This window comes from Pelophylax lessonae, assembly GCF_965119305.1.
Source record: "Pelophylax lessonae genome assembly, chromosome: 4".
Lineage (NCBI taxonomy): Eukaryota > Metazoa > Chordata > Amphibia > Anura > Ranidae > Pelophylax > Pelophylax lessonae.
Genome location: NC_138771.1, coordinates 496,107,346 through 496,119,963, shown reverse-complemented (window position 1 = coordinate 496,119,963; position 12,618 = coordinate 496,107,346). Strand labels below are relative to the sequence as shown.

At 46.8% G+C, this 12,618-nt stretch overlaps 1 protein-coding gene across 2 annotated transcripts in view; it reads right to left on the bottom strand.

Annotated features, from left to right (window-relative positions):
* The window catches only part of DCP1B (decapping mRNA 1B), an 83,814-nt gene extending 82,304 nt beyond the window's left edge, over positions 1-1,510 (bottom strand). Inside the window, exon 1 of one of the 2 annotated variants that reach the window (XM_082255732.1) lies at positions 1,201-1,510. In XM_082255732.1, coding sequence (XP_082111858.1) covers positions 1,201-1,347 — 147 coding nt within the window. In that variant the 5' untranslated portion in view covers positions 1,348-1,510. The remainder of the gene's footprint in view (positions 1-1,200) is intronic. The other variant, XM_082255733.1, reaches the window with a different exon arrangement.
* Between the last annotated feature and the right edge of the window lie 11,108 nt (positions 1,511-12,618).

Below are 12,618 nucleotides of genomic sequence, written 5' to 3'. Positions count from 1 at the left end.
TGTTCACATCTGTGCGCTTTTTTTTTTTTTTTTCTCAGCGTGTTGTGCTTTTAGATAGTCCTGCTTGCTGCATCCTCAGTACGCTGTGTGAAAAACACACCTTTCAATACAGTCAATGGGAACGCACCAAAGATGCACTGCGCTTTTTTTTTTACTTAATTTTATGAGTCCATGTCCATTTTTTCTCCCTCCCTCCCACTGTATTCATTCACAGCCAGGGGAGGAGCGGCGGTGATCCCCGACGATCGGGGAAGAGCAGCGGTGATCGAGTGTGGAGATCCGCCCGCTTGTGTAAACAAAGCGGGCGGATCTCCTAAGTGACAGGCAGGGTCAGATTGCAGGATTCAGCATAGCTGAACCTGCAATCTGTCCCTGTGTCACTCAGTCACCTCCCCCCACACACGTCAGTAAGCACCAGGCATACATTAACCCCTTGATCACCAATAAAAAGTTAACCCCTTCCCTGCCAGTGTCATTTTTACAGTAACAGTGCATATTTATAGCACTGATTACTGTAGTAATGTCACTGGTAACCCCAAATGTGTCAAAAATGTCAGTCAAGGGTCCGATCTGTCCGCCACAATGTCGCAGTCCCGCAAAAAAATAAAAAAAAACAAATCGCAGATCGCCATTACTAGTTAAAAAAAAAAAAAAACAATGAAAATGACATAAATTTCCCATCCTTAGTAGCTGCAATAACTTTTGCGCTACCTGTCCGCCGCAGTGTCGCAGTCCCGCAAAAAAAAAAAAAATCTTTTTGTTTGTGGGAAAAAAAGGACTTCAAATTAGTTTAGGTACAGCGTTGCACGACCGCACAATTGTCCGTTAAAGTCACGCAGTGCCGAATCGCAAAAAAGGCCCTGGTCAGGAAGGGGGTAAAATCTTCCAGGGCTTAAGTGGTTAATAAGATGTAAAGGGGAATCATTTTCATGCGCTGTGGCGCTACAAAGGTATGTCTCAGGGAAGGGAAAGGGCCCCAAAGTTTACTCGGTGATATCCATATACATGTGTGTGCCTGTCAGAGTCCTGAGGAGTTAATGAACAGCGCAGTTACTATGGCAACCAACAAGCACTCACTTTACTGCAGCACAGGAAGGTCCCTGCTTGGTTGCTATGGTTACTGCTCTGCAGGAGCCGATGTAATCTATAATAAGCCTCTCTGACTGAAACTCAGGCTCCCCCCCTCAGCAGGTGACTCACCCACTCGTTGGCCTGGTGGCTGAAGGTGTAGAGGGCCACCTGGCTGGCTACGTCTACGATGCTCTGAATGTACGGGTCATGTCTGCGCAGGGCGGCCAGGCTGATATCCAGACCCCGGCCCAGAACGTCGCCACCGGAGGCCGCCATCTTTCCCAACCAAGCCTGAGCAAGGGAGCGCCGAGCAGGGCGGAGAGCGGCGCGCCGAGTGTGGTCCCCATGGCAACCAGGAAGAGAGGTGTGTTGCCATGGAGAGCGATAGGAGCGCAGCGCTCCGCCCTTCTTGCGGAGGGGACCGCTTTTGGTTACGCCCCTCTCCACCCAGACCGCAGGCGATAACACACCTCGTCCCGCCCAGCGCACCTTGCAAGTTTAGCACCGGACACGCCCTTCAGGGCTTACTCCTCAGTGGACACGCCCCACCCAGAGTGCAGGATGCGGTCTTTCCCGTCCACCATTCAGGGTGATTGTGTTGGACACGCCCCACCCCGCCCACACTGCCAGGGACGGGGTGGGGCTCAGAGTTATAATATATTCTATGATTCCATCAGCTGGCTGTGTATTCCTGTGTGTGATATAATGGCACTGATCTGAAGACACCTGTTGTGTCAGTACACAATGGAACACATACGGTTGTTTCTCTTTGCCTTGTGTATCAATAACTATTTTTATTAAACCTGAATTCCACTTATTTAATCCTTTGTTCCATCTCAGTGCTGTCGATCTCCTAAAGCCTTTTTGCTGCTACTTCTGTCAATTGTTGAACGTTATTTCTCAGTGTGGATGTCCTGATGGTGACAATCGTGGAGTGTGAAGCCTTTGTGAAAAGGTGTCAACACAGTACCACAAATAGAAATCAGGAGCAGAGTGTTGTCACTCTCAAACAGGAAGTACATGAACAAGGATATTCATGGCAGGATCACTAGGGATTATTTTATTGAAAGCAGCAGATAGAAAAAGATTGCAAATGACGTTTGAAATGACAATAACATATTAACCACTTTACCACCGGAGGATTTTGCTGTCTTACGTCCAGGCCACTTTTTGCGATTCGGCACTGTGCAACTTTAACGAACAATTGCGCGGTCGTGCGACGCCGTAGCCAAACAAAATTTGCGTCCTTTTTTCCCACAAACAGAGCTTTCTTTTGGTGGTATTTGATCACATGTGCAATTTTTACTTTTTGCGCTATAAACAAAAAAAGAGCGTAAATTTTGAAAAAATAACAATATTTTTCACATTATTTTATATGAAATTCCCCCCCAAAAAAATGTAAAAATCAAAATTTTTTAAAATTTTTGGCCAATTTGTTTTCTGCTACCTATGTTTAGTAAAAAAAATCACAATAAGCGCATTTTGATTGGTTTGCGCAAAAGTTATTGCGTTTACTAACTAAGGGAAAGATTTCTGTCATTTTTGGTGTTTTTTTTTTTAACGAGTAATGGCGGCGATCTGCGATTTTTTTTTTTTGCGGGACTGCGACATTGTGGCGGACAGATCGGACCCTTGACTGACATTTTTGACACTTTTGGGGGTACCAGTGACATTACTACAGTAATCAGTGCTATATATATGCACTGTTACTGTAAAAATGACACTGGCAGGGAAGGGGTTAATTTTATTGGAGAAGGAGGGGTTAATGTATGCCTGGTGCTTACTGACATGTGTGGGGGGAGGTGACTGAGTGACACAGGGACAGATTGCATGTTCAGCTATGCTGAACCCTGCAATCTGACACTGTCTGTCACTTAGGAGATCCGCCCGCTTTGTTTACACAGGCGGGCGGATCTCCAAACTCGATTCACCGACGATCGGGGAAGAGCGGCGGCGATATCCAGAGGTTGTCTTTGGGGAAATAGAGGTTGCATTGCTGCACAGGTTGAAGGGCTGGGGGGTCAGCCTGTCAGTGCTCAGACCATACGCCGCACACTGCATCAAATTGGTCTGCATGGCTGTCGTTCCAGAAGGGAGCCTCTTCTAAAGATGATGCACAAGAAAACCTGCAAACAGTTTGCTAAAGACAAGCAGACTAAGGACATGGATTACTGGAACCATGTCCTGTGGTCTGATGAGACCAAGATAAACTTATTTGGTTCAGATGGTGTTAAGCGTGTGTGGTGGCATCCAGGTGAGGAGTACAAAGACAAGTGTGTCTTGCCTACAGTCAAGCATGGTGGTGGGAGTGTCATGGTCTGGGGCTGCATGAGTGCTTCCAGCACTGGCGAGATACAGTTCATCGAAGGAACCATGAATGCCAACATGTATGGTGACATACTGAAGCAGAGCATGATCCCCTCCCTTTGGGGACTGAGCCGCAGGGCAGTTTTCCAACATGATAACGACCCCAAACACACCTCCAAGACGACCACTGCCTTGCTAAAGAAGCTGAGGGTGATGGCTTGGCAAAGCATGTCTCCAGACCTAAACCCTATTGAGCATCTGTGGGGCATCCTCAAACGTAAGGTGGAGGAGCGCAAGGTCTCTAACATCCACCAGCTCCGTGATGTCGTCATGGAGGAGGGGAAGAGGACTCCAGTGGCAACCTGTGAAGCTCTGGTGAACTCCATGCCCAAGAAGGTTAAGGCAGTGTTGGAAAATAATTGTGGCCACACAAAATATTGACACTTTGGGCCCAAAGTTGGACATTTTCATTTAGGGGTGCACTCACTTTTGTTGCCAGCAGTTTAGACATCAATGGCTGTGTGTTGAGTTATTTTGAGGGGACAGCAAATGTACACTGTTAACCAAGCTGTACACTTACTACTTTACATTGTAGCAAAATGTCCTTTCTTCAGTGTTGTCACATGAAAAGATATAATAAAATATTTACAAAAAATGTCAGGGGTGTACTCACTTTTGTGGGATACTGTATGTATATATATATATATATATATATATATATATATATATATATATATACTGTATATTTATATATACACATACACACGCACACACTTGTTTTAGAAATAAATGTAAACAGACATTTAAAAATGTATTTAAACATGAACAGTGTCAGTACAGCAGGGGGAATCTGTGCCCCATGGGTTGATTAGAGTGTTTCCAGGCAAAACCGACACACCCTGTGCGCACAACTATGATAAGCGCTGTGTATGGAAAGGGGTCAACAAGGCCTACAGTGACAAGAATACCAACCCCACTGTGAAGCATGGTGGTGGCTCAATTATGTTTTTATTATTGGGGGGGGGGGAGTGTGAGCCAGTGGCGGCTGGTGCTCAAAATTTTTTGGGGGGGGGGCGCAAACAGAAAAATCGAATAGGCATTGCTTTGCTGCAAAAAACGCGGCAAAAAATTGCATGACTTTGAGGTCACAAAAGTGTGAAAGGGGCCTTCAGTAATCAAAGTATAGTGTGCCCCCATTCAATGCAGAGTTACCACAGCATGCCCCCATCAATGCAGTTACCACAGTGTGCCCCCATTCAATGCAGAGTTTTCAATGCAGAGTGACCACAGCGTGCCCCCTTTCAATGCAGAGTGACCACAGCGTGCCCCCTTTCAATGCAGAGTTAGCACAGCGTGCCCCCTTTCAATGCAGAGTTAGCACAGCGTGCCCCCTTTCAGTGCAGAGTTACCACAACGTGCCCCCATTCAATGCAGAGTTACCACAGCGTGCCCCCATTCAATGCAGAGTTACCACAGTGTGCCCCCATTCAATGCAGAGTTACCACAGTGTGCCCCCATTCAATGCAGAGTTTTCAATGCAGAGTGACCACAGCGTGCCCCCTTTCAATGCAGAGTGACCACAGCGTGCCCCCTTTCAATGCAGAGTTAGCACAGCGTACACATTTTCAATGCAGAGTTACCACAACGTGCCCCCATTCAATGCAGAGTTACCACAGCGTGCCCCCATTCAATTCAGAGTTAGCACAGCGTGCCCCCTTTCAATGCAGAGTTAGCACAGCATGCCCCCTTTCAATGCAGAGTTAGCACAGCGTGCCCCCTTTCAATGCAGAGTGACCACAGCGTGCCCCCTTTCAATGCAGAGTTAGCACAGCGTGCCCCCATTCAATGCAGAGTTAGCACAGCGTGCCCCCTTTCAATGCAGAGTGACCATAGCGTGCCCCCTTTCAATGCAGAGTTAGCACAGCGTGCCCCCATTCAATGCAGAGTTAGCACAGCATGCAGAGACCAGCGTGCGCTTACCTGATGCAGCGGCGGCTTCTCTTCAGTCCTCCGTGTCTCCCAAGTCCTCCTCCTACTCCTTGGCCAATCGCAAAAGTTCACCTTTCGGCCAATCAGGAAACAGGTCTCGGACCCACTTCCTGATTGGCCAGGAGGAGGATCCGTGTGACAATAGCGAATATTCATTCGCTATTGTCACACAATGGGTGGGCCCGGGGCTCACTGCTCTGCGCCCCAGGTCCACCATTTTCTGAATCCTATTAGAGCCTTTGGCTCTAATCACGTGCTTCAGAAGAAAAAAAAACCCATTGAACTCCATGCGTCCGGCGCCCCGCATGCAGATTAGGGGGACCCATGGATGGGGGGCAGCGCCCCTGCGCCCCCAACGCACCGGCCGCCACTGGTGTGAGCTCTAAAGGCATAGGGAATCTCATGAAAAATGATAGCAAGATGAATGCAGCATGTTATCAGAAAATATTGGCTGACAATTTGCATTCTTCTGCACAAAGCAGCGCATGGGATGCTCTTGGACTTTCCAGCACGACAATGACGCTAAGCACAAAGGCTCAGTTGACCCTTCAGTGGTTACAGCAGAAAAAGGTTAAGGTTCTGGAGTGGCCATTACAGTCCCCTACCCTTATTATCATTGAGCCACTCGGGGGAAATCTCAAACGTGCGGTTTATGCAAGACAGACAAAAACTTTGCATGACCTGGAGGCATTTTGCCAAGACAAATTAGTAGCTATACCACCTGCAAGAATTTGGGGCCTCATACAGCGTTTTTCCACTGCATGGAACGGATCAGGTTGTTGCATGGTACGTGTTAGAACGGTTCTGTACGGTTTGGTACGGCATCACTTTTCTACTACATGGTACGGCTCTATACGGCTCACTTAAACAGTACCACCTCGGTTGTGGTCCCAAGCGTTCCGTACCTATACCATATCCCACAATCCTTTACATGCAGCCTTGATTGTTTGTCACTACTAGCCACTGATTGGTCAGAGAATCGTTGTAATCCCACCCACTTACTACTTTAGTGGAAAAGCAAACCGAGCCAAGTAGAGCCTATACAGTGCCGAAAAAAAAGGTGCCGACTCGTACCACGCAGTGGAAAAGCAAACCGAGCCGAGCTGGGCCAAGTAGTGCCGAGTGGAGCCGAGCCGGTACTTGCAGTGGAAAAGTGCCAATAGAAAACTATTACAAAAAACTGCAAGCTGTCATTGACACTAAAGGAACACTACACAGTATTAAGAACCAAGGGTATGCAAACTTTTGAACAGGGGTCATTTCATTTCATTTGTTTACTTGTTACCATGTATTGCTTTATGATTGTGCCATTCTATTATGACCTACATATGAATATGAATCCCATAAGAAATAAAAGAAATGTGTTTTGCCTGCTCACTCATGTTTTCTTTAAAAATAGTACATATTGTACATTACCAATTCTCCAAGGGTATGCATACTTTTGAGCACAATTGTATCTAATCCTAAATCTGCTTCCACTCCCATTCTAGCTTCTATTGTAACTACACTGTAGAGGAAGGATGTACATACTTACCTATTCTCAGGGTGCTCCAGTCCTGTCACATGATCGGCTCCCAGGTCCGGCTTTGGCAGATAATAGGGACAGCTGACTATGGATTGCCAAATATTACGTCTCAGACATTCTAGCCATTGTCGCTGCTCTCCCCTCTCCCCTGAAGTCGGTTGATGCGGAGATCCTGTGACCGGACAGGATAATCTTGAGAATAGGTAAGTATATACATCTTTCTTCAACAGGGTAGTTAGGGCCAGTTCACACCAAAGAAACGCAGTCCAGATGCTTTCCACATGCTTTTCTGCATGTGCGTTTTTGATGCGTTTCAGTGCGATTCTGATGCATTTTTGGTGCATTTATGATGCAGTCCAGTGCATTTTTCCCCCTCTTTTTTCCTTGCTTTAAGTGCCCATTCACAATACCATGACTTGTCAGGCGGCTGGTCAGCCTGACAAGTCGCGGTCCATGCACTGCTACGGGAACCGTTCTAATAGGAGCGACTCAAGTCGCTCCGCCTTAGAAAGTAATTCCTGTACTACTTCGGGGCGACATCGGAGCGACTTGCATTGACATTCATTATATGAAGTCCGTGCAAGTCGCGCCGAAGTCTTCACAGGTCGCCCCCGAAGTCGTGCCGCGGTAGTGTGAACAGTCACTAAATAAGGACATGTGTGTTCTTGGTGCATTTATGGTGCTTTCCAGTTCCGTTTTTGATGCAATTTACAGCATTCCAGTACGGTCCAGCGCAGGAAAAATGCAGTATGTTGCTTTTTTTTCTGGAACTGGAACACACTAAAACTGCAAGCACTGGTGTGAACTATGCTATTGGAAACCATATAACCTAATTTCTATGCGTTTTTGATGTAGAAAAAAATGTACTGGACTGCATGTGGTGTGAACTGCTCCTTAATATAGGAGTTAGAAGAGGGGGTGGGGGGCCAATTGAATATTAGATAGGTTTAGCCCAGACTTCCACTTTAAAGCGCAGTTCCACCTAAAAAAAAAAAAAAATACATAAAAATACCCCGGGACAGTCAGGGCTAGTGCATTCCACAATGGATAGCCTCTGAACTGTCCCGGGTTGCACTTACCTGCAAGAAGAAATACTTACCTTGAAAATGTCTTCTCCAGCACCATCTCAGGTGTGGGCAGCTTGAAGCCAGCGCGATCCTCTTCTGCGTCTTCTTCCATCCTCTTCGGTCCCACGATGCACTGCGCCGGCCCCGCCGTCACTTCCTGGGCTGCAGCGTCATCCCTGCACAGCTTCTGGGCATGTCCAGAAGCTGTTTAGCAAGGTATGACGGCGCCTGCACCGGAACTGACGTCGGGGCCGGTGCAGGCGCATTGATTCCTGGAAGCGATGACGTTCAGCTCCCAGGAATCATTGCAAGCCAGGAAGTGACGACGGGCCGTGGCCGCCGAGGGAGAAAGAGGAAGTAAGGTGAGTATATGTTCTTCTAAAACAAGGTAAGTGAATTAAAAAAAAATTGCGAGTATCCATTTGTTTTACAGGTGACCCGGGGCAAGAAGATGGACAAAAGTAAAATTTTAGGGTGGAACTCCACTTTAAGTTCCGCTTTAATGCCTATAGAAGATTTTAGTGATTGACTTTATCTACCTCTCTGTAGAGCATTTTATTTTATTACTTTTTATTTTATTATCTGTTTTTATATTTTAGTCTATAGATAATTTAAAATTCATGTGTTCTGATGTAATTATATATTTCATTGATTGCTCTGCATTACTGTACTTATTTATCATTTTATGATCTGCTTCTGTAGCATCTACTTTACTATATACATTATCAAGGATAATCAGGGGAATTTACTAGGGGCTTGTTTACACTAGCGTTAGTGTTCTGACTAGAGATTCAAGGTAGATCACTTTTTAGAGGGCATTTGACAGGTGGTAAATACATATTATGTTGCCTGTTCACCTCTTGTTTTACCCCTTAAAGCCTTCACCAATGCGCTGCAATGTATGCGGCTGTAGTGCAGCCCTATTCACTTGAAGGGATTTAGTTCAGCAGGCAGTACTTCCCACCAAATGTGATGGGGGTTTAAAGCTGATACTGCAAGCAGGCAGCTTTTAAATTGCAGAAGAAACATGCAATGTCTCATCTGCAATAAACTACACTTACCTGCCTGTTTGCAGCGTTCCCCTGCATGTACACTGGGTTGTGCATATGCAGGTCAGCTAGCAGTGACTGCATTTGCAAGATGCATGCAGGTGCCATTAGGAGTTGATTAACCCGCGCGTGTTTGCATAAGGACAGTGCGTTTTGTGCAGGAAAACGCACAACTTTGCACTCACTCCGACACTGCACCTTAAGTGACCGAAGCCTCAAATATACGTTTTCCTTACTTATACATTATTCTATACATTATGACAGTGTACGTCGCCTATTCTTTACATCTTTATGGTACTTTGTGACTCGGCCCCAGGACCAGAGAAAAGGGCCTCAGGACCGATGGAAAGGAACCAATGGGTCAGGAGGGCCCTTCATGGTATCTTGCATTGGGGCCCTGAAGGTTATGCCTCTGGTTTCTTGTTTGGATAAACTGTTGTCAGCAAGACAGGAAGTGAGGGGAAATCCCTCTAACAAAGTCCCAGAGAGCAGTAAAAACATGACAGGGGTTTGGATCCTCCCCACTCTAAAGTCTAAAATCTAAAAGTTTTTGGCTTAACGTCTACTTCATACTACTTCAGCTCTCGTACCTGTATACTCCTTGTGGGCTTGTTTATTTTACAGTAACTTTGTCATTACTTAACCACTTTCCGCCCGCCCTATAGGGAATTGACATCAGGAAGGTGGTGGTATTATCCTGACAAGCTGTCATATGACGGCAGCAGGATAATGCGCTTTGCGCGCCCCCTGGGGGCGCGTAGCGCGGGGATCGGTGCGGCGGGGTGTCACTCTGACGTAGGCTCTTTACCATGTGACCAGCTGTGTCCAATCACAGCTGGTCACATAGTAAATAGGAAGTGGCGTTGATTGGCTTTTTCTCAGTACGTGCCTGACAGGCACAAGTAGAGGAGAGACGATCTGTGGCTCTTGTGACGGGGGGGGAGTCTGCACTGGTAATCAGAGCATTGATTACCAATGCAGATCCTTGGGGAGATGCCACTAGAGCCCCCAGGGATGCCCACCCATGACCCCAGGGATGCCCACCTATGACCCCAGGGATGCCCACCATGGCCACCAGGGATGGCAATCAGGGCTCAGGGAGCCCACCATCAGTGCTGCCTGCCAGTGCCCTCCCCATCAGTGCTGCCCACCAGTGCCCATCATTGCCATCTATCAGTGCTGCCCATCAGTGCCCATTATTGCCCACCAGTGCTGCCTATCAGTGCCGCCTATCAGTGCCACGTATCAGTGTCCATAAGGGCCGCCTATCAGTTCCCATCAGTGCCGCCTATCAGTGCCCACCAATGCTGCATATCAGTGCTACCTATCAGTGCCACATATCAGTGCCCATCAGTGCTGCATATCAGTGCCACCTATCACTGCCGCATATTAGTGTCACCCCATCAGTGCCTGTCAGCCCGGCCTCATCAGTGCTCATCAGTGCAGGAAAAAAACGTATCTATTTACAACATTTTATAACATAAACAAAAAAAACTTTTTTTTTTCAAACTTTTCGGTCTTTTTTTATTTGTTTAGCAAAAAAGAAAAAAAACTTGCGGTGATCAAATACCACCAAAAAAAAGCTCTATTTGTGGGAAAAAAATGACATAAATTTGGTTTAAGTACAGTGTTGCATGACCGCGCAATTGTCATTCAAAATGCAACAGAGCTAAAAGCTATAAATTGGCTTGGGTGGGAAGGGGGAAAAGTGCCAGGTATTGAAGTGGTTAAAGTAGAAGTCCACCCTAACACTAAAATCCCTGCATCTACAGACCTCCACAATCTAACACTAACCTATCTAGCCCTGTAAAGAAGAAATCAGTGTCCATACCTTTTTTGAAGTCGATCCGACTTGATCCCACGCTGAGCTGTCAGCTGGGGCTTCGCTGTAGAGGCAGGTGCAGAGGACACATCCGACAATGGAAGCCCCATAGTACGTCTATGAGTGATGTCACTTTCCTGTCATTTCACACCCGTTGTCGGCTATGTCCTCTGCAGAGCTTCCGCCGATAGGGACAGGATCGGATCGGCTTAAAAAAAGGTGTGTATGGTGATTTCTTCTTTACAGGGTTATATAGGTTAGAGTTAGATCGTGGATGCCTGAAGATGCAGGGATTTTAGTGTTAGAGTGGACTTACACTTTAAGTGCCAGTTCACACTGGTGCGATGCGGGAACCCTGCGAATTCACTGCGGGTTCCCGCATCGCACCCCACTCGCAGGCAGTTCACACTGCCATATAGGAACTGCTGGGAGTGTCAATACAAAGTTAATGACACCCCCAGATTAGTTCACATATCGCAGTGCGAACTGTCAATTTGGAGAGGAATCAGATTGCATAGGTGTGAACACTCATGCGATCCGATTCTGGTGCGGACCAAAAAAAGGGTCTTGCACGACTTTGTTCCAAATGCGTTGCAAATTCAACCAATCTGTATAGCTGAATTTGCATCGCACAGACATCGCATTTGATTTGCATAGCAGTGCACTGCAAATCACATGCGATGTCTGACATCGCTATTGTGTGAACTGGCACTTAGATATCAAAGTTATATATAAGATACATTGTTTGGGGGGGAGGGGACTAGGCTTTCTATGACAATATTGTTTTGCAAAAAAAATGTTTTTATTTTATGTAATCTAGACTGAAAAACAAAAAATAAGAGCGACTTTTTACAGTGACTTTACCGCGACTTTACCGCGACTTGTGAATTATTTTACGCGACTTATATGACAGACGACTTTGTGTTTGGCCAATCAGAATATGATGTGTTGTGACCTAATTCCCCTTTTCTGTTTTTTTTTTACTCATTTCCTCATTGCCCACCAGTGCCACGTATCAGTGTCCACCAGTGCCACTGCCCACCAGTGCCACGTATCAGTGTCCACCAGTGCCACTGCCCACCAGTGCCACAAATCAGTGTCCACCAGTGCCACAAATCAGTGTCCACCAGTGCCACGTATCAGTGCCACAAATCAGTGTCCACCAGTGCCACATATCAGTGCCACGTATCAGTGTCCACCAGTGCCACGTATCAGTGCCATGTATCAGTGCCACAAATCAGTGTCCACCAGTGCCACATATCAGTGCCACGAATCAGTGTCCACCAGTGCCACGTATCAGTGCCACATATCAGTGCCACGAATCAGTGTCCACCAGTGCCACATATCAGTGCCACGAATCAGTATCCACCAGTGCCACGTATCAGTGCCACGTATCAGTGACACAAATCAGCGTCCACCAGTGCCACGTATCAGTGCCACGTATCAGTGCCACGTATCAGTGTCCACCAGTGCCACGTATCTGTGCCACGTATCAGTGCCATGTATCAGTGCCACGTATCAGTGCCACGAATCAGTGTCCACCAGTGCCACGTATCAGTGCCACAAATCAGTGTCCACCAGTGCCATGTATCAGTGCCACGTATCAGTGCCACGAATCAGTGTCCACCAGTGCCACGTATCAGTGCCATGAATCAGTGTCCACCAGTGCCACTTATCTGTGTCCACCAGTGCCACTCACACAGACCAAGCAGAGATAATGGAATATATATATACCATTACATATATATATATACCATATAGGCATGGCTGCAATGTGGGGAATGCCTG